The sequence below is a fragment of the Capra hircus genome, chromosome 19 (genome assembly GCF_001704415.2).
Source record: "Capra hircus breed San Clemente chromosome 19, ASM170441v1, whole genome shotgun sequence".
Classification (NCBI taxonomy): domain Eukaryota; kingdom Metazoa; phylum Chordata; class Mammalia; order Artiodactyla; family Bovidae; genus Capra; species Capra hircus.
In genome coordinates this window covers 47,515,869-47,538,089 of record NC_030826.1, presented here as the reverse complement: position 1 = coordinate 47,538,089, position 22,221 = coordinate 47,515,869, and the positions used below count along the sequence as shown (strand labels likewise).

At 45.3% G+C, this 22,221-nt stretch overlaps 2 protein-coding genes across 7 annotated transcripts in view; both read right to left on the bottom strand.

Moving 5' to 3' along the window:
- MAP3K3 (mitogen-activated protein kinase kinase kinase 3) overlaps nt 1–16,662 on the bottom strand; it is a 68,056-nt gene extending 51,394 nt beyond the window's left edge. Inside the window, exons 1-2 of one of the 3 annotated variants that reach the window (XM_018065331.1) lie at nt 16,596–16,662; nt 1,114–1,235 (exon numbers count right to left, since the gene is read on the bottom strand). In XM_018065331.1, the coding sequence (XP_017920820.1) occupies nt 1,114–1,209 (96 nt within the window). In that variant the 5' untranslated portion in view covers nt 1,210–1,235; nt 16,596–16,662. Of the gene's footprint in view, nt 1–1,113; nt 1,236–9,063; nt 9,380–16,595 lie in introns of those variants that run through there. The other 2 variants (XM_018065332.1, XM_018065330.1) reach the window with 2 other exon arrangements.
- Nucleotides 1,148–20,459, bottom strand: LOC102173687 (translational activator of cytochrome c oxidase 1). Of its 4 annotated transcripts, none has more exons than XM_013972089.2 (6): nt 19,997–20,459; nt 19,597–19,703; nt 17,995–18,122; nt 17,137–17,314; nt 16,596–16,803; nt 1,148–1,235 (listed from the first exon to the last, which is right to left on the bottom strand). In XM_013972089.2, the coding sequence occupies exons 1-5, from the start codon at nt 20,274–20,276 to the stop codon at nt 16,603–16,605; spliced, it is 894 nt and encodes a 297-aa protein (XP_013827543.1). In that variant the 5' UTR covers nt 20,277–20,459; the 3' UTR covers nt 1,148–1,235; nt 16,596–16,602. The 4 variants fall into 4 exon arrangements, with proteins under 4 accessions (XP_013827543.1, XP_013827541.1, XP_013827542.1 ...); XM_013972087.2 differs by lacking the exon at nt 1,148–1,235 and adding an exon at nt 13,194–15,315; XM_013972088.2 differs by lacking the exon at nt 1,148–1,235 and adding an exon at nt 13,194–13,408.

Genomic DNA, 22,221 nt, shown 5'->3' with positions numbered 1-22,221 from the left:
TTAGGCTCAAGTCTGGGGGAGGGGATTCGCTTCTGGTAAAATGTTCCTTCCAAAAGCAGCTTTGAATAGAAAGGTTACAGCAAGGGAGAACCCACACAATCAGAATAATGTACGAAAGCAGTACAAGAATGGGCCCTATTCTGTTGCTCCCCCAGTTCTATAAGGTAACCACAAAAAATAAAAGCAGCTCTCTAAACTATTCCTTCCGCTATAACTGAAACAAAAGGACTTGGGGTCCCCAGTTTTCCTAAAGGCAGGAAATACTCTGGGAGGCTACATCTAGCAGACCTCAGACAGAAAAAGTTTCAGCTCCTTCTACTTTCTCCAGGAACCAAGAGCACTTTTAAAGAACTGGTAGACAAGGTGCATATGAGGAGAGAGAAGGTCAGCTGACAACCAAGAGAACCACAAGGAGGAAATCATCAAACACACTGAACACAACCCTCCGATGCCCACTAGGAAGGAAGGCTCCCCCTCACTCACGCCTCTCTTCTGCCAAAGGACCCAGGAAACAAGGAGGTCAGCAACACTGAACAGAAGAAAGTTCTCACCAGTGTACAAGCGGCAATGTTAACAAAATAGAAACTGTTTTCTTAAGAAAGCACACAGCTCTCAATAAAACAGGCACTCTCAATTACCTGAGTTAACAAGGGGAAACAGCTGTAAATAACAATAATAACAAAATCACTCATTCTTACCTTTCAGAATATATGATGTTTTATTAAATATATTTCCCTTCCTAATTACATTTAAATAAACTAAAATCAATTAATTCTTCCTGAGAATATACTGTTTAAAGACCTTCTAAGCTAGATATCATGAGTCTGGATAAAATATTTGCCAAATGATCAGTAAAGGAAAAATTCTATGAATACTCCTCATAATTAGCAAAGAAATTACTCTTATTCTTCACAAATGAAATACTATTTACCAGGTCAGATGCACAAGGCACTGGGACTCCAGATCATGACCCATACCTGGTGGGTATACATCACTTACCTACCATTCAAGAGACTGTGAAAGGAAGGGGCCAACAGCATTTAAACCTGTAACATATTTCCCATCTGAAACTCACCCCCAACAAAGTTAGTTAACAGCCACAGCTGCACACACCTGCCTATTTGGGTGACCCGTGTCTTTGCTCTTCATGGTCTCATATCCAGGCACCCGGGGACGTCGGCTCATCTGGAGGGCCACCAGGTCCTTCATGATCGAGTTCAATGCCTCCTGCTCATCTGCAAAGAAAGAGAGCACATGGGCTAAGACACTTTAAAACAGACCACAAAAGAAAGTACTTTCACAAATTGTATGACTCATACTCAGGGAGTTTTGCCCAGGTGAAATGACAGGTCCTGTAACTAAATGACATAAATTTGCTATCTGTGAAAAGAGGATAACTGGCAAATTGAATTTTAATAGATTCTAACAGCTCTCCAATCGGATTTCTGGCAGTAATATCTATCTATTCACTGGGAGCGAGAGAGGTGCTCAAACAAACCAATTCTTCCAGTGCCAGAGAAACTCAACCAGGAAAAATAGATGAAAAGTTGGAGTGAAGTGAAGAACAACAGAGCACAGTGTAGCAGGGAACTGAGTAGAAAGGTGAATCCACGGAGAGTCAGTTATGAGACAATCAGTCACAGACCTATTCTTCAAGTACTATAGGAGAGCACATTTAAAAGGTACCAAGCAAGGGTGCTGCTCTAAACAGAAGTTGCTTCACAAGCCTAGCCTTTGAATGCCCCTTCCCAACTCTTTACAAGTTTATAGGCCTTCTGCTTCCCACAGGGAAGTCGAAAGGCAGTTCTATTGTTTTTCTTCCCTAACCAAGCAAGCAGTGCATTGTCTCTGCCTTATTGCTATTACTTTTAATCCCCCTTTCTTGAAATAGCATAGAGCACTAGAGTTCTCATGCATTGAAGACAACTGGCCAAAACCGAGAACCTAAAACCAGGCCAATTCCACATTTTGCCAAATTCTCCCAGGTCCTTCAAGAGATCCTTGTCCACTCAAATAGCAGTGGGAGGTTGAAACAAACAGGTCTGTTGATCTGCAAAGAAACATGAGGAATGAGCTGTTATACTTGCTTTCCTGACAAGTGAGTCACAGACTTGGGGCACACCTTAAAAGAAGCAAGCACAAGACCCCACCCACAGAGTGTGCCTATCTTCTGCCCTTTATCCCTGCCCCTTGAAAATATTCTAATGCCCTGTGTACAGGAAAGACCAGCACGAAGCACAGGAAGTAAATGGCCTCATTCGCCTCTCCCCTCATCCTGGACCAAATCTGCTCAGGTGCCCTACTTGCCCTCTGAGGAGGTGCAGGTAGGAAGAAGGGTACCCATGGAGAGATCTCTGTCTGCTCAGAAAAGTAAAATTAGATTTAAGACTTGGAAGAAAAACACCATTAGAGTAGCTTCCTTACTAATTCCACTTCAAAATACATACAAAAGTATGAGTGATACAGTTGTAGTACAAAATGAATGAAGTAAATGAGGTAACGAATGAGGACGAAGTGGGTATTTACACAAAGACACTTATTAAAAAATTAAAACTCATACATCCCATCAATTATTTTATATTTTCTCACAATTTACCTGTAGGCTCCTTAAAGAGAACTTGCTTGGATTTTGTTTTTTAACCCCCAAACCAAGATTTTAAAACTAGAGTATAACACCTAAACTAGAATGACTGGCTTATATACATATAATACAAATACACGCATTTATATTGGAGAAGGAAATGGCAACCCACTCCAGTATTCTTGCCTGGCAAATCCCATGGACAGAGGAGCCTGGTGGGCTATAGTCCATGGGGTCGCAAAAAGAACACAACTGAAGCAACTTAGCATACACACACGCACTTCTATTAAATTTAACATAAATAATTAAATATATATGTATAAAATTGTATATCATTAAATATTATATATGTATGAAATTATTGGACCAACTATAATAGTAAATGAGGGCTTCCCAGAGTGGCTCAGTGGTAGAGTCTGCCTGCCAACACAGGGGACGCAGGCCCAACCGTGGGTCAGGAAGACCCCGTGGAGGAGAGCCTGGCAGGCTGCAATCGATGGGGTCTGTCAGATACGACTGCGACACACGCACGCACTTGACAGGAAGTTGGGCTCTCCATGACCATGACTAGATGGCACTAGATGGGCGTTTTCTGAGGAGCATCCACTGACAGTCTTAACAGAGAGTGCATGTGATTTTCAGTATCAAGGAAACCAGCCTTAGAGCTGAGAATAGCTGTCTCAATTCAGATATTGAAACAAAATGGATGTGTATATTCACACACAGATACACACATGCTTTTCAAATCAAATCTGTGACAAGCATGACTAGAGAAATTGTTTCTAATTCTGTATAAGATGATGCTATTATAAGAGCTGGTTTATCAGGTTGACAAATTCTGTTTCCAGGAAGCTAACCAATTCCTGGCATTACTTAACGGATAAACTTGTTTGGTAGTTCCAGCGCTGAGAACACACTGGAGGAATGGTTTGGCTCTATCTCCTGGAATCCAGGACAACTGACACAGTGAAACATAGTTATAGAATCTGCTGTTGTGTCAAGAGAGCATACATTTCTAAAGGCAAACTGGTTCTTAAACTGATACTTCAAACTGAGGAGATGGATAAAGACGGGAAGCATATCAAGTGGTTCTTTCAGGCATTTCTTCCTGGATTGGGATTTTAACTGAATTATCTGTGCTACCGTACGCATTCCTTAAAAAAAAAAAAGAAAGAAATTAACAAATAGCTTTCTTAGAGTGCAACAGTTATATGGACCTTGGAGTCAGAAAGACTTGGGTTTTAAGGAGCCCTTAGACAAATCATTTATTCTCCCTAAACCTCAATTTCCTCATCTGTAAAATGTACATAATAAAAGTATCATTACACAGAGCTGCTGTGAGACTTAAGAGGGGAAAAAAGAAACCTTATAAATTATTCCTCATGGTACCTAATGCTGAAAAAATGCTGGCTATTATCATCATCAATGGGGAAAAAAAGGTTAATGGGAAAAGACTGGAGGCCACAATATATCCTAATACTTAATTTTATTTTAGAATTTTTATTAATCATTAACAATAACCATTTACTGACTACCTATCATGTATTACACATTCGATATCAAACTCTAGGGGTAAAAAGACAGACAACACACAAATACAAGGTTATGCAAATAAAGAGATCGAATTAGACAAGATACAAACCAGAATACATAAACACATGTGTGAAAAAGTTTTTTTACAACGTGAGTAGCAAGGGGTTATATAGATAATTTTACAGAATAAAGATTTTTTTCTGTTTTGAAGAAAGGAAAGCTGTTCCAGCTATGGATGAGAGCTTTATAAATGAACTGAGGAGGAGAAGGGACATGAAAGCAAGTGAACAGTGGAGGAAAAGAAAATAGGCTCAGGGACTGATCCTGAGTGAATACTCACGCCAACAAGAAGAGTAGGAAGAAGATGTGCCAGCACAGAAGTCTTTAAGAGAAGCAGAAACAAACAGACAAAAGTAACACCACAGAAGCTAAGACCAAAGAAGAGCAGGGGTAGGCAGGTCCAATAGGGTAATAGAGGCAGAAACATCTTGACAGGGAATCGAGAAGCTGAAGATTAGAAGTAGTGGAAATCAATAATTCCTTTATGAACTTTACACGTGAACAAGCTGAGGCAGAGGTAAGAGTATGCTATAACCTTGAAAAGATTTCCAAAGGACAGGGGTGGTATGACACACTTCAAAGCTACCAGAAAGAAGCACAAAGGAAGAAGTTAACTTTAGAGATTAGAGGGTTAAAGATCTAGGGGTGAGGAGTATTCATAGGAGAAAAAAAGAAGGGCTCTATGAAACAGGGTTTGCAATCCAGGCTTAAAAAGTGGAAGCTCTGTCAGCAGTCTCAAGCAGATAGCTATCCGTAATTATCCAGCAGCGAGTACTTTTTCTTCTGATATCCTGACCTAAGGCGTGGGGGCTGCCAGGCAAACACACTCCTCGCTCATTAACCCCAGCAGGAAGTCACCCTTCCAGACTGAGCTATTACTTCTATCTAAAAGCAGGGTCTTAAGGCACTCCCATTTATGAATTCCCTTGGCTAAAACCCCAGAAAAGTTTCCAGAAGCAACACGTCGTTGGATAAACACTGTTGTCCCGCATGATGCCAGACACTCTTTTTCCCATACATACAACTCCCAAATTTAATCTCTGTTTTCATTTAAATGATTTCTTCATCTTGGCAATGCTCTACTCTACCCAACTTTGTCAGATCATCCGATCACACTGCTCACTCTGGAGACCCTGTGCCTCAGTGTCTGTGAGTCTGATTTTACTGGCTGACTGTTCATGACATGCTACATACCCGCACGGTTCTCCTCCATCCTGTCCCTCCGGGCAAACATCATCTCCTAGTATAAGTATAAGCAAAAAGGTCTGATCCTCAATTCCCAACAAACATTTTTCCTTTTTCATTCAAGGTCCTGGCTGAAAACTTTGCTAGATCTCAAAGTAAAATTCTGGGGTTTATTTTTCTGTTTCTGTGATATAAGAGTCCTTCAATATTAGTTGATGACTTAAAATTTAAAAATACATATTACAAAGTAAGCTATTGCTTCCTCATAAGAATCCATACATCACCATCATATTTTATTTTAATGAAATTTAACCTTTGAGGTCTGAGGACTATAGGATAATGCATGTCAATCTCAAAACTACAGAATTGATCTCTCCATCCAATGTATCTTTACAGTTTTGACAAGGTATCTATAACACCACTTATTTATTTATATGTTTCTGGTTCACCTTACCTAACTATAACTTCTTAAATACAGGATAAATACATATACAGGGCCATGTACTGTACCTGACACAGAAGAGATGTTCAATAAAAGGGGCAAAGGAAAAATGGATAGCTTAGATAGTCAGAACGAAGAAAACTGCTTCTTATTCTGTGTATTTCACTAAGTCATGCCCAGTTGGACTGATATTTACTTTTTATAAATGCCTAAAATTCAGTTTTAAAGCCAACCATAATTTTGTAAAACATCAGAAGTCTAGTCGTGACAAAGCCATGTTGAGTCATTAAACTATGATCCCAATTTCAATTAACAAACAGTTGCCAACTACTTAGATCTACACAGGCAGTCAGATTCTAGCCAAACTGAATTGAGACTGGTATAACTGGGAGCTTCCAACAGCCTTGAAACAATGATTCTGACTTCAAACCAAGTTATCAAACCAGAACCACACCATCCTAAATCCTACACTCAGTTCACGTTCCTGTAATGTTTCCAAGTTGTTACATATTTTTCAGTAATACTTCCCACCAAACTTTAGATTGCATTTATAGAGCCCAAGTAAACACTAGCAAATTAACCTTAGGTGTAATTAGCAGCATTTGCCACTATAATTACTAAAACCAGGAGGGAATTTTGGTGTGACCAAGAAAAAACGACCAGTCAATTTTCAATTTTTTTAATAACCACATAATATCAAAGCCAAAAAAAAAAAAAAAAGGCCAAAAACAAACAAAAAGAGCATTTCCTATTATTTACAAGGATAAGTGTAATTTCCACTAGAAAGTTACTGGGGCTAACTGCCAATATAAAATCTGACCTGTTTTCATTACCAACCCAAGCTGTCAAACAAGCTTGAGTCTGGGGCTTAGAACAGCTCAGGAAAATATGACTGTTAACCAAGGAACCTGAAGGGCAGGAACTCAAATTAGTTTTACCCCTTTCCTCCTGGGCTGGAGTTTAACAAGTATAATAAAATATTACTAAGTCTATGTTTCTCCCTTATTACCCCTTGAACTTATTTAGGACTACATACAGCAACTAACGCATGCTAACCTGGGAATCTGACTTTTCATCATTTATATCACCAAAATGGAAACCAGTACTTAAGAGAGAGACTCCGTGTGTGTTTGTACATACACCCTTGCTGAGCCCTATACAAAGCAAACTGAAGGTCAGGTTCTAAGAGAATTCAGTACTAGTTCTAGGTGCATGCCAAGGTCATCTACTTAAAAGAAAGTGAGAATGGTATGAGGGAAGAGTGGTGAAGAAAGCCAGGCAGGGGTTCTTAAATCAGCTTGTCTGCCGATTAATATACTGCAGTCACCAGACAAGTTAATTTCCCCCTCACTGTCTCACTTTCTTCATGTAAAAACTGACATGGGACCAAATGAGAAGATATTGAGTTTTTGGTCCTTTTTCCTTTGGGGCTCTGGACCCTATCTACATAGTTCCTTTCGTCCCCATCACTGTCTCTCCATATGCTCACACATTTACATTTTTTGAAATGATTTTGAAATGTGAAAACAGGCTGACCTCTATTTTATCATTAGGCACGAAATGTAGTCAACATATCTGGACACTGATACAACTCGAGAAAGTGGAAAATAGGAGGTCTGCACACCCTTAAGTATTCACACTCCCCTTTGGGATTTAAGCCTGTCCCAGCAGGATAAAAAGGAAAGACTGATTAGAAAGATTATCACAAATGTAGGTTCACAAATCAATTCAAAGATTTAGTGTGATCATCAAATTCCAGAGCACAAGATAAATGTGTGAAACCTGGGGAGGACAAGAAGAATTATGTACCCCATTTACAGTAAATGCTCAACGAGTATTTGTTGAATTACGTATTTATTCAATAAATACCAGGCCTCACTGAGTTCGTTTTCTGCTTACTGTCACAGACTTTGCCCAGAAAAGCCAGCACTTCTGAAATAAAGCATGGGAAGGAAACAGCCCAATAAATGAAGGAACCCATTCCTTACTGCAGAGGGGCAGCATGGAACAGAACAAGGCAATTCATTCAAAGCCAGAGTGTAAAGATGGGCCACAAAAGATTATCTGCCCAATGTGACACAGCAAACACTTAGCCTCCTACAAAAACGACTTGACCTTGCCATAGGGCAAAGCAAACATTAATGTTCCCTCTTCACAGATGGAATCAGTGGCTGTGCAAATGATCCCTTAACTGAAGTTTACCCCTTGATTAATTAGGACAATAACAAATACTTTGCAAAACTTGCCACTGCAGACAACTGTATCAAAATAACTGATCCAACAAGAGAAGCAAAGTACATCGGACATGTTACTGCTACTTAGTGAACTCCAATAGTCGTCTGCTAAATCACCACAAAGGACATGAAATATAATTCAGTTCAAATGCTGCGTGTGGAAGACATTAAAACGTTCCTTAGACTACATCTTCACAACAGAAATTGCAACTATCGATTAAAAAGGAAATGATTTCATAGAGATTCTTTTGTGTAGTCAATGCTTCTCTCTTTCAAAAGTTACATAATTTCAGGGACACCGCTAGATTAAACTACTAGATGTAAAACACTGCAACGAGATTTTTCAAAGAGTAGGATGTGTATTATCACTGGCAGCCGATTCCCAAACTCCAGCAATCTGCGTGCAGCTCGCATTTCTCAACCGCGCGGTTGATAACAGTGATTGCCATTTTAATCACCTCGCAGCCTGTCTCCCCGCACGCCCTCCCCCCTGCGCTGGGGCGCGCACAGGGCTAGAGAGCAAGCCCCGGGAACTCTCACAGGCCGGCCTGTGTGAGCAAAGGGAAGGAAATGACACAGGCAGGAAAAAAAAGCAAATCAAGGAAAAGACACAACAGCAGCTAGGCCTGCACCAGCCTCCAGCCCGGGCCCCACACTGCGCTCGCGCTCCCCCGCCCTCGGGCTCGGGGTCCCGCTCGCGCGGCCCGGAGCGGGTTGCTCCGCCGAGCACGGGCCCTCGACCCGCTGCCGCTTCCTCGGGATGTGCTGGCCGCGCGGCCAGAAAAGAGGCGGCCGAGTGGGCTCTGCGGACCGGGGCCGCCCCTGAAGGCCGGGGGAGCCAGAACCCCCGCCCGGGCCGCGAAGCCGCTAAGCCGCGAACGGGGCGGGCGGGCGCCGGCGGTCCGCAGCCCCGGCCGGGCGGGCTGTCCATGCCTGTCAGGCGGCGGCCCAGAGTCCTCCTCCCCTCAGCCCGGGGCGGGGCGACGCGAAGCAGCGCGGGCACAGGCCGGGGCGGTGGCGACACTCACCCATGGTGGCGATGGCGGCGGCGGCGGCTCGGGCCCGAGTGTCACCTCCGCAGCCGGAGCTGCATGCCGGGGGCCCGGGCGGCGGGGACGGCAGCGGGCCTGGCTCCGCGCGGGGGGCGCGGGCTGCGCTCGGGGCCCCCGCCGCCTCCCCAGGCTCCGGCTCCGGCTCCGCCCGCGGCCGGGCGCTGTGGCATGGGCAGGGTGGCCCGCTACATCCCCGGCGCTCCTCGGCTCGGCCCAGCCCGGCCTCGGCGGCGCCGCTCGGCCCGCCCGACCGCCAGTCCCTCAGTCCCGAAGTCGTTCCGTCCGGCCGCCGTTCTCCACCTCAGGAACGCTCCGAAAAACAAACCGCTGGTCGCGCAGCTCGCCCCCCTGCCTGTCACTCACCCCAGTACTCGCCAATCCTAGCCAGCCGCTGGCCCATGGTGCCACCCCTCACTCACTTCACCACCCAATAACAAGGAAGAAGTCGCTGCCCCCACCGCCCCTCCTCCCCCAGCTCTCTCCAACACCCTAACTCTCAGCCGCCAGCTAATCAACGGCACCCCTCGATGAACCAATCCCGCCTACTCTCGCAGGATGCCAATAGGCGAAGCCAAAGCAGTTTCGGAGGGTTGTCTACCCTCTGCCAATCATCGGAACAGCTCCCGGTTCACTCCGCTGCTAGCCAATCACGTAGAAGGCTCTGAGCACCCTCCTCTGCGCATCCCTCGCAAACTTGCCCGCCCTCTCTCCCCGGAGGTGTGGGTTTTTCCAATCACAGCTCGCGCTAGAGGCTCCGCCCACATTCCCACCTCCTGTCAGTCACCCAAGTCTCGGCTGGCGCGCGGGCTGGCGCGGTTCCTCGCCGGCTACTTTGGGGCTGGAGTTTAGGAAGACGTTTGGAGGGGCCCCATTGCCTCCCGCCCTTCCAGCTCTCCGCGGTTCCTGAGGCTGACGTCCTGCCCCTCGGTGTCCCCACACCGGCGCGTAATAAGCGGGGAGGGTTCTGGCTCTGAGCGCTTCCCGGCGTGTGGCCACCTCTGCCGCTGGACCCCCAAGCAAGTCCTCCGGTCCAGAGGCTGCGCTTGCCCGGAGGCAGGAGCGGTTCACCACTGCCTGCCTTTTCCTAGGTCTCAACAGTCACACACCCCAAGGGGCTGGGGTAGTGCCGGGAAGTGGGTCCTAGGAATCTGCTGGCCAGGGCCGAAACCATTAAGTGAGGTTCTTTCGGGAAGAAAACTTTTTTTCTGGTCATAAAAGCAACACAAGCTCTTTGTATTAAAATTGAAAAAAATAGAAACTCCACCCCAGAGATACTTTGTCTCTTTCCTACCTGAATATACAGCGTTTGATAAAAACGGCTTCATATTGTTTTGTAGTGTGCTTAAATTTTACCCCGTTTTCCCGTGCCACTTAATATTGTCCCAAAACGATTGTACTTGACTGCATGATATTTCAAAATAGAGATGACCATAATTAATTTTCCCAGCCTTCACTGTTCAGCATGTTATACACCTCCATCTTCAGATTCCAAGGCCGCCACAATCCGGGCTCCCTTCCTCGGGCCCCTGTTCAGTGTAAGATAAATCAGACGCCAAAAACATCTTCCTCTGATGTCGCTTTCAACTGTCAACCAAGAACCTTTAGTGGTGGCTTTACCTTGGGTATCAAATCTCTTAAGAATTACTTTAGACCTCTTCCTTTAAATCCACATCTTAGATTTAGGAATATTTGCCTGTATTCAAAGGTCTACTCAGCAGCATCTCTTGGAATGTCTAAAATACAACTCCAGTTTAATGTGTTTTACACTGAATTCTTGATTCTTTGCCCCTTCCCCACAAAACCTTGCTCTTGTTTTCCCAGTCGTAAAAATACACACCAAGGAGGCATCTTCCTTCATTTCACTCTTTCTCTAACATTCCTCTATCCAATCATCCAGCAAGTCTTTTCAGCTTTCCTTTAAAAATGTATCTGAATCCAATTACTTCTCACCACTTACACCCTGGTGCAAGCCACCACCCTACCTACTGGGTGACTGCCCTGGCCTCCTAACTGGTTTCCATGTTTCCTCTGCAGCCACCTAACAAATGATGCTCCACACAGCAGCCAAAGTGATCCTTGTAAAATGTAATTAACATCATGTCACTCCCTGCTCTCAACCCTCCGAGGGCTTCCCATCACACACAGAATAGACTCAAACTCTGTCATGGCCATCCAGGCCCAACAGGAGTTGGCCCCCGCCATCCTCTCCCACCTCACCTCTCCAGCTCCCTCAGATCACTCCAGCCACACTCGCCTTCTTTCCATACTTTGAGCTTACCAGGCTCAGGACCTTTGCACTCGCCCTTTGTTCCACCTAGAAATGCTCTTCCCACAGCTAATTCCTGCATTTCATTCAGGTCTGCTCAAATGTCAGCTCTCAAAAGTGCCTAACCACACCATCCAAGATAGGCCCTCTCCCCTCCAACATTTTGTATTTCCATATGCTGCCGTATTTTTCTTCACAGAGCCTGAAATTATACAGTTTGCTCCGACGACAATGAACATAAGCCGTGTAGGAGCAGGGACTGTGTTCCGTTCACTGCCTGGTCACCAACACTTAGAACAGTGCCTCGCACACAGCAGTGCATGCAATACAGCAACAGAAGTCTTTAGCTGGAAACAGCCTCCTGATTTTCCCTCTACCTTCCTAGCAACTGCTTTTTTTTGAGGACTCCATTTCTGTTGTCTGTCACTGAACCAGCCATCTCAAACATCCCCTCGCTGCAGTCACCCTACTGGGCTTTCTTCTGAACTTCAGAGACATCACCCATTGAGTATTCTGCAGGTCCTTCAAATTCCTCAGGTCCAAACTGATCTGATCATTTTCCTCCATGTTCTCATTTGCTCTCTCCATCATCAGGTCCCCAGCTTGGATGCTTTTGAGTTATCAAACTTGAAGAGTTCTTCCTCTCCACTTCCCTTCCCCCACAGCTAATTGTGGCCATGTCTCCAATCTGTCCACTCCCCTCCCTGTCCCAGCTCCACCGTCCTAGTTCAAACCTCCCAAGCCTATTACTCGGAGTATTCAGTGTAACAGCTTCGCAAGATCACTCCCATCCAGGGTGACCTTTTAAAATGGATCCCTGAGCCTGCCATGATCTCCTGAAAGATTTTACAGTCCCCATTACCCTTAGGAAAAGTCAAATACATCACTGTAGTTAAGGACCTGGAACCATTTCTTCTCCAGCCATAAGTTTTTCCATTTCCCAACTCCAACAACCCCACCATTCAAATTCTCTGTTCTGGCCACACAGAACCACTGGTAGTTCCTCAAATATGACTTTCTCTTGCCTCTAACCTTTGCATATTCACTGTCTCGAACACCCTTCTCCTCCATTCTTACCCCCACCCTCATTCTTTCAGGGAAGAAGTAAGCCCTAAACATTGCTCCCTTCAGGAAGCCTTTCCAGGCAGAAAGCCCTAAATCTGGGCACCAGAGCACCTAGTACTTTATTCATCAAAGCACTTGTCTTACTCTACTGTAACTGCCTTTAAGAAAGTAAGCATAAAGACAGGAGTTGGGCCTCTCCTTTGGGGTTGGCCTGCTCCCACGTCTCAGGAGAGTACTATCCTCTAAAAAAAAAAAAAAAAAAAGCAACAACAACAAAAAATAGAAGCTGTGTTATGCAAAAGAGATGGCCTATTATCTTTCCTGGCACATTCAAAAAACAAATATTTGTTGAATGAATAGGTGAACCTCTGATGGGGATGTTGCTAACTGTTGTTATTTCCTTTAGCTCTGTATTTTATCTTCCCTTTCTATGTTGTTTCTCTCCTCCCCCTTCACTTTCCCCATGCGAAGCCTCCCAACGGGGCCAGGCCTTCTCAGGCCTATCACCCTAGTTTTACACTGAGTAGGTGCTTCTGTTTAAGCGCCTGAGCCATCCCTGACCCCAAGTTTCATGACCCAGCACTAGAGCTCAGGGCCTCCAAGTACTGGTCCCATTAAGCAGCCACGCACACACCAGCTGTGCACATTCCTTTCCACTTCTCAAGAGCGCAGGACACATGGCAGGGAACGACAAATACCAATGAATTAATTCTCTGAAGGGATAGCTCAGTGAATTTGGTGTAAAACAGAGAAATACACCAAAAAACCTATCACCTGATTTGATGAAAATTCTTTTAATTCAGAGGTAACATAGAATATATTCAGATCACCAGTTCAATCAGTTAGGTTCTCTGCTTTGTTTTTACATCTTCACATTTTTACATATTGACATTTACGTCTAAAGAAAAACTGCTTTGTGTTTTGTAATTCCACTTCTATAAATTTATCGTGAAGAATACTTTGCAAGGGAGCAAAGGTAGAAAGTATTCACTGTAAAAAAAAAAAAAAGGAAGTATTTACTGTAGCATCTTCTGTAAGATAAACAATCCAAATATCCATTGATAGAGACTAATTAAATAAACTGACACATTAACTAATAATAATAAAATACCATGAAGCTATTAAAAAGAAAGAAGTAGACTTCTCCATCCCAATACCAAAAGGCATCTAGGATATACTGTGAAGGGGAAGGAGAGGGTGGGGGGCAGGTTACAAAGCAGATAAACATAGGATGGTCACATTTCAGTTTTTAAAAATGTTCATTCAGGATACATGTATATGGATGGCTGAGTTGCTTTGTTGTCCACCTGAAACCATCACAATATTGTTAATTGACTCTACTCCAATGTAAAATTAAAAAATGTTTTTAAAAAATGTTCATTGATACTTAGTGGGAAGAAAGGCCAACATATATTGAATACTTACTACTGCCAGGCACTGTTTTAAGTGCTTAGCATATATTAACTTATTTAATTCTCAAGACAACTCTATGACATCTATGTTATATGTTTTCAAGAGAAAAAAATAAAAGTAACCACACAACTGAATTTCCATTGTTAGCTGGAGGCAGAGCCCTCATTGTTCCAGTCTGATTCAGCCGGGGCCCCTGGCAGAGGTGCAGCAGCTACATACTACATGAGCGTTTCCCAGTGAGAGTCAAGGCTATGGACAAAGCCTGTCACTGATAACTTTCAGCCCACTGAAAGGACACTTGAAAGTGAGCCCAAGCCAGCTCAAGGTGCTAAATGATTTTGTTGTTAAGACACTGACCGAAGATAAGGTAAGCCAGGACCAGACCCCATTCTTTCGACTTCAAGGTCACCTAAATCGCAGGTGCTCACATGTTGCTTCCTTAGTAGGAAGATAATGTGACTAGTTTTCTTCTTTTTAAAAGATGCTTCCTTAATAAATGGAATACATGAAAATAAAACTCAGTTATAACATCACCACCCAGAGATAGTCAGTTTTGCTATTCTGGTATACTTCCTTCTAGTCTTTTCTTAAAATTTCATATACACAGCATCATATAGATTTTAAAATTTGGACCACACTATACATATAGTTTTTAATCTTTGTTTTTCGTTTAACATTATATTGTAAATGTTTTCTCTGACATAAAATATTCTTTAAAAAATAATTTCTAGTGGCAAAACAGCTCGTACAATCTTTACTTAAATTTTCAGTTAAACAGCTATTTAACCTATGTAGCTAAGGATCTCTTTATCAGATCTAGAGTCAGAACAGGTCTGAGTAAGCTTTCATTTCTGCCTTTTCCATATTAACTGCAAGAAGACTGCAGGGCACCGCCAGGGGTCAGTGCAGAGCTGTCTAGCATGTCTTGATGCAAACAAACTGGTTTACAGAATTCACAGTAACAAATCCTATCTATTAGATCAGAGGACTATTCACATGAGTAACCAAGTTCCCTTCTCGAGCAGGCTTCCTTAGTACAAGACTACTCATGTCAGAAATGATCACATTTCTCCAAATTCATCTATATTGCACATTCACAAAACAGAGCTATTTTATAAACCAAGGTCTATGAACGCAAGACAGAGTTTTCACCTGCTTGGTATGAGATCATCTGTGCATAAAATATTTGGGCTGACTATTTTATACGTTTGTTTTGAAAGTCAAATAAATAAAATGTCAAAGTATCTTGTAAATTAGGACGTGGCATTTAAACTTTATGTTGCCCTGTTTTAATGATATGCTATTCAGATATTTAGATGAGTTATCTCCTATAAAAACTAAAAATCCCAGGTAGTACCACCATTATGAAATGAGGCATAAGAGCGCATGCCTTGGCACCACAATGGATTATTTAATTGATTTTCTTCCCCCAGGCTTCACTCTCCAGCTGTTGAAGTCATCATGGAATTAGTCATCTGTTTTTCCTAGAAAGTGAAGCTGTCACTTAGAGCAAATTTGGTTTTAGTTCTTTTCCATCCTAATTTACCTAAGGCTCCTTCAGGAAAATTATACTGAGCGCAGAACTGCCTTAACCAACTTATAAGAAGGTGAATAACGGGGACCAAAAAGCCACTCCAGGCCCCACATACTTGACGGGCTCCAGCACAGGTGGTTGGCACTCCTGGTGTGTCTAAACCTAGAAGTTATTTCCCATCTGGCCAGGCTCCTGACTCAGCTCTTCACCCTTCTTTCTGTTCTCATTTCCTTCCCAGTTCCCAGTGCCCCATCATCCAACTGGCATCAGGGATCAAGAGGGGCCAGAGTTGGGCATTCTGGGCATCAGACAGCTTTCAAAACCAGCGTGGTGTTTCTTTTCCTGAATGCAGCCCACTGATAGGTTCACTCAGCAGTGAAAGCACTCAGGACGTCACAGACGGACCTGGACAAAGCAAGGCCTGGGAGTCCCTTACACTGGCACCCTTTGTGCTAGAGCCTTAAGCTCTCTGGCAGAAGAAGGATACAGAGGCCACAGGAAGAGAACAAGGATGCGTGCACAGCAGTTCACATTGCCCTCAGACAGCTCCAGGAGAGAGAGATCCTGTGTCTTCTCCCTGAGGTCCAATGTCTTAGAGCAGATCCAGCACAAGGCATCAGTTGAACAGCTTGTGAGTACAGTTCCTGGTACACAGAAGGTACCAGGTTTGATTGATATTAGGTATGTGAAAGAATGACAGATTCTAGACCAGCACTAGAACACAAAGCACCTGGAGGGAGTCACGTTTCTATGGTCAATCAAAAAAATACAGTCTTGGGACTGGAGTACTGGAACTAAGCCCACAGACTTAAAGTCAAGAGGGTCCCACCAACTGGACACAAACCCAGGAAAAGTCAAGTGACACAACAGCAGGGCAGCTATTCAGGCCAATAATTACTGTTATTATTGAAGAGTAGTTTCTAGTACACGGACCCTCAGGGCACCTACTGTTTCCACAAGGGCCAGATTCCTGAGAACAGAACTTGACTAGCTGACTGGCCACACCCCTCACATCGAGAAGGATGTGGGGGACTCACCGAGGAGGGCTCAGACACCAGCAGAGCTGACAAAGAGGCTTCACGGACATGTAGCGAGTCAGCTGACCGCAAAACTGCAGGTCTATGCTTGCTAACCTGCTAGGCAAACCAGCCCCCCACCCCCGATCTGCTTGAGTCTCAGGGGACACTACAGAAGCTTGTGCTACAGAATAGGCCGCCTGGGGACACGTACAGTCTGGCTACTCAATGTTGTCATAGACATGGATCACGTCATCGTGGTTGCTGAGCGCGTGGATGAGATGGGCAGCCTGCTCCAGGTCGGGGTCAGCCAGCTGCACCTTTGTGTTGGGGATGAACTCTAGCGTACAGGACACAGAACATAGGCCCAAGGAGTCCAGTTTCTTCCTCACTTGATGCAGTGAAGAGGCATCACAAATAAACTAGGGACAAAGCAAAGTCAGGAGGTAAGGAGCCAGGAGATAACATGACAAAGCTGGACAGAAGTCTGTAAACACCTGCATGAAATTCCTGAAATGTATCACTGGGTCTAAGTCTTCACTGGCAGAAACAGAGTGTTCAGCCTTCTGAATCCTTCTCGTCCTCAGGAGAGTAAGTCCTATCCAGTATTCACTTAATAAATTATCTGTGCAATATGTGAGCTCTTTATTTCACCTGTCCCCTGGGCTCAGGACAGAAGAGACTGAGAGAAGAATACTTAACATGTCTATCAGGGCCCTCTCAGAAGTCCACCAGACACCATGGCTACTACTCACTTTAAAAATGTTCTTTTCCTCTTCGTCTTCGATCTCCTTGACATCCTCAGCTCCTGCTTCTATTGCCAGCTCCAGGGCACGCTCTAAGTTCACAGGTTTCTTCTCTCTGTCCTCCTCTCCAACCACAATCACCCCCTTTTTGTCAAAGGAGTGCCGAGCTCCTTCGGCCATCATTCCCCTAATAGGCGAGGAAATGGGCCAGAATGGATCCCTTTAGACACTTAGCCTCCACACAGCACTGCCCAGCACTCATTCCCACCCTACCCCTGGAGTATAACCAGACATGAAGCAGCTCTCTTCCTGAAGAAGATCCGGCTACCTCTGGGCAAGGGAATAATCCGAACATAACACTAACCCTCTGTTTTATTTTGATTAATAAATTTGGCTGCCCAGGTCTTAGTTGTAGCATGCCGGACCTTTTAGTGGCAACATGTGGGATCTAGTTCCCCTAGGGATCGAACCCAGGCCCCCTACATGAGGAGTGTAGAGTCTCAGCCATTGGACCACCAGGGGAAGTCCCCAACCCTCTATTTTCTGCCCTGACTGGAGTTTGGAGGCTGCAAAGACTGCTCATCAATTCCTGTACAACTGAGAGTACATTGCTGGTGGGACATTTCAAGACCTGGACATTCTATGGACAGATGAGACAACTGGACACAGCACCCCTTCTCCACCTGTCCTTGGGATCCCGCCCACTACAGAACACATTAAAGGAGAACAGATGATGCCATCTGGATTCTGCTAAGGATGACATGTGTGTAAAACCTGAAACCCCACCAGGAACGACAGTACTTACCTCTCCCAGAATCAGAACCTAGAGACTCTGTCCCCTTCCACTCTCCCCAGACACACACCTACCCATTCTTGTTCAGGATATGTTTGATGTCCGAGTGGCACTTGGAACTACTGTTAGATAACGCCTCAATGAGAAGAGAAGAGCCACCGGGGCCTCGGCCCTCATACAACAAATACATGTCCTTGGTTTTCTGCAACAGATAACACAAACACATTTTCCTGTTTCCTAATTCCCTCCTCCATGCCAGCCCAGGCACCACAAACACCACAAAGTTGACTCCATGGAATGGGCTCTCTGGGGTGACGCCTAGGCTCTTAAGGCTTTAATTCTGTCCTCCCTCTCTGAGAGGAGGCTCTTGGGATCGATGTTTGAGGTAACTGGAATTCTATCCCTTCCTTGGAAGGCAATCTCTTTATCTTGTCCCTGAATAATCAATCACTCATCTCCCAGTTTTGGTTTCTCCCTTCCCCAGCTGAATCCCACATCCACCCCTCGATCACTCCTACTAAAACTCATCCTCCTATACTTTATCCTTCATGAAACCCCTGTGAGACTACCCCTGGGCTGCTGTGTACTGCTAAGAGAAATCACACACCTGGGCCTCATCGAATAGCATGGCCTCAAAATTCAAACAATCAAAAGCTCCAGGGACCAATCTCATGGGGACACCCCATGCTGCCTCTGTTCATTCCTCGCCCACACACCTTATCTTCACCTCTCTCTCTGTCCCCTTGCCCTGCCGTCTTCCCAGGAACATTCAACTGATGACTTTTCTCTCCCTCTTTCACAAAGGAAATAAAGGACCACCAGGCGGGGGAAAGGTGTGTGCCTTATCTGCACACACCTGATATGAAGACAGTGTGCAGGATGGTTCGAAAATAGGCTTTGGGGTCTGTCTGGTTCCCAGTAGGTCATTTTCTGTGTGACTTAGTCAAGTCGCCTAATCTTTCTGTGCCTCAGTTACCAACTTGAGGTTGTTCCAAGGATTCAGTGAAATTATGCACACACAGTTTTTATCAAAGAACCTGGCCTCCAGACTTCCCTGGTGGTCCAGTGGTTAAGACTCTACTCTGTGCTTCCAGTGCAGAGGGCACGGGTTCCATCCCTGGTTGGGGAACTAAGATCTCACAAGCCACAAGATGCAGCCAGAAAAAAAATAAAAAGAACTTGGCCTGGAGCAAATACCCAATAACTATTAGTTACTAAGATGACTACTACTTCCTCAAATCCTTCCCATCCATCCCAGAGAAGAGGTGTCTCCTCACCTGGGCTTGAAGATAATTCCCACACCTGGGTTCTACATCCCAGCCCCTCCCATCATCACTGTCATTTGCACCTTCTCTATTTCTACTGGCTTTTCTCCTTTAAGGTATCAATATCAGAAAAACAAACCCTTCCTCAACCTAACCTCATACTCTGCCCTCTCTTTTTCCCCCAGCTCCTCACAACTCAGCTCAATAGTCTTAGGCTGCAGTTCTGTACACCATCTATACATCCTATTCCTGACTGTGCTCCCATAACTAATGACCAAGAGTAACCAGAAGGCTCTAAGTTGAGGGTGTCAACAATATCGCTTCTCTGATAATTTAAAGGGTGGTGGCCTTCCAAACATGTATTTGGTAGGGGCTGTGATCAGTAACAGGAAGCTCAAACTGAGGACACACCTCCATTTTCAGCGCTGCCTCAATTGTTGACTTGGGCATGTGCTTGCTGCGACACACCTCTAGGATGCTGGCCAGGTTGCTGTTGAGCTCAGGGTTGGGGCCTCCTTCTGAGATAGAAAAGAGTAAGCAGAGACATATCAATAAGACATGAGAAAAAAGGGACATCCACGCCCTCCCCTCCCCTCCCCTCCATCAGCCAATAGAGACAAGTCACCGCTTAGATTTCGGTTCGTTTAGGACACTTTGTCCGATGTTTGAATGAAAGCTGCGTAAGTATTTTGGGAGACGTTTCCAGTTCATTTGAAATGAAAGGCCGGGGATAGGGGTTTGGGAGGCAAGTGAGAGCGTGGGCACAGTGAGGGTGGTAGCTACCAGCGGTGGGTGACCGCCAGGTTCTCACCTTTAACCGCTAAGCGAATGCTCAAGCTGAGCTTGGAGAAGATGCGACTCCTTTCTGCGTCTTTGGGACCCTTGATGTGCCGGACTTTGGACCACTTGTTGTGTCCCGCGGGGACTTCGGCCGTGAGGTGCAGCGTCCGACCCCCAGCGGCGCTACAGCACGGGGGCTCAGGCTGGAAGGCCAGGGCGGAGCACGGAAGAGCCACCCGGACCCCGGGGCCTCGAGGCCACAAGCACTGGGCAGCGACCCTGCTCAAGCTGATAACAGCCCAAGTTGCCATCGGCTCCGACACTCTGGGCCAAGGTCAGTCTGCCACCGAAACGAGCCCGTCCAGAGCCGGTAGCCTCCTCCGCCCGTCACCGGAGACCCAAAGGCTCAGGCCCGCCCAGGACAGCGAGAACTGCAAGGACGCCGCATTGTCCCCGCGGCAGCCGGGAAAGGGTACACTCGATGGTGTAACACACTTCCTTTCCCTGGTCCGTTCCAAAAAGGCGTCCCCACCGCCCGCAAAAGCCGTTCCGCAGCTTGGTACGTACTTTTCTGTACCCACTGAGCAGAACCCAGACCTATGAGAGGCAACCCTGTACTCAATCCCTTCGGTTGCCTGGGGAGCGCCGGACTTTACGTCCCACAACGATCTACTAGAGATGTATCTGGATTATGAAACTGATTCTGCTTCAGAATGGCTTCCCAACTCTGAGCAGGTCTAGAATGATAAATGTATTGTTGTTGCAAAGAGAGAGTTCAGTCACTTCACTTTACAGGTAAGGAAATCGTCCGCAGAGATGTGATCTGTCCAGTCATTTAGTCTCTCTGAACTTCCTCTTCACTATCTGTAAAGGATGCTACTACTTGCTTTACCAACGTAGGACGGTTGAAAACGCAAAGTAAGCCCTTAGAGCTTTATTTTTAAGTAATAAAGTGAAAGTGTTAGCCGCTCAGTCATGTTCGATTCTTTGCGACCCTATGGACTACAGCCCGCCAGGGTCCTCTGTCCATGGGATTTCCCTGGCAGGAATGCTGGAGTGGGTAGCCATTCTCTTTTCCAGGGGGATCTTCCCGACCCAGGGATCAAACCTGGGTCTCCTGCATTGCAGAAGGATTCTTTACCATCTGACCCACCAGGGAAGCCCTTAAAGTAAGGGCTGATGTAAATAGCAGAGATGACCATAGTGACAAAGTCCCTAAAAGTAACTGACGCTTGCCATCCTGGAGAGGGAGGAAAATACAGAAGAATTTTCAAGAGCCAAATTCCCCTCTGCGTTTTCCCTCTGCTCTCCCAGAAGAGAACACTGAGGCCATTAGGAAGAGAAGGTATAGAAGAAACAAAGCCAACGGCTGTGAAAACTTTCCAGTGGCTCCCAAGCTGGTGAGGTTAAATCCAAAGGACCTGGTGTGTTAAACAGCTTAAGCTTGTGGCCTCTGGTTTGAACTGGTGGGTTCAAACCCCGTTTATTACTAGTGTAACCTTGGGCAAGCTCCTTTATTTCCTGTATTTCAATTTTCTGACCTGTAAATAGCCTTGTTGTTATTTAGTCTCAAGGTTGTCTGACTCTTCTGCCACGGCGTGGACTATATACAGCCCACCAGGCTCCTCTGTCCATGGGATTTCCCAGGCAAGAATATTATAGAAGGCTGCCATTTCTTTCTTCAGGGGATCTTCCCTACCCAGGAATGGAACCCGCGTTTCCTGCATTGGCTGGCAGATTCTTTACCACTGAGTAAAGAATAGCCAGGGAGGCCGGAATAGCCTTGCCAGGATTAAATGGGATAATGGATAAAATACACAGGTATAGACTTTGTTATTATTATATAAAATCTCCATAAACTCAGATCTACTCATTTTTCTGGTCTCATGCCCTAACACTAGTCAGGTCAGAGGGAGTTACTCACTGTACTCTGAATAGAAGTTATCACTTCTTGGCTCCTTTCTGCTTGGAGTGATGTCACTATCTTGCTGCTAAGATCTTTATCATGCTTCAAGACCCAGTTCAGCTGTCACCACCTCAGGTAAAGTGATCTTGAGTTCTTTGAATTTTTAGCTGTAATTAATAGTATATTTATGTAAGTCGCTCAGTTGTGTACGACTCTTTGTGACCCCATGGACTATACAGTCCATGGCATTCTCCAGGCCAGAATACTGGAGTGGGTAGCCTTTCCCTTTTCCAGGGGATCCTCCCAAGCCAGTGATCAAGCCCAGGTCTTCCGCATTGCAGGCAGATTCT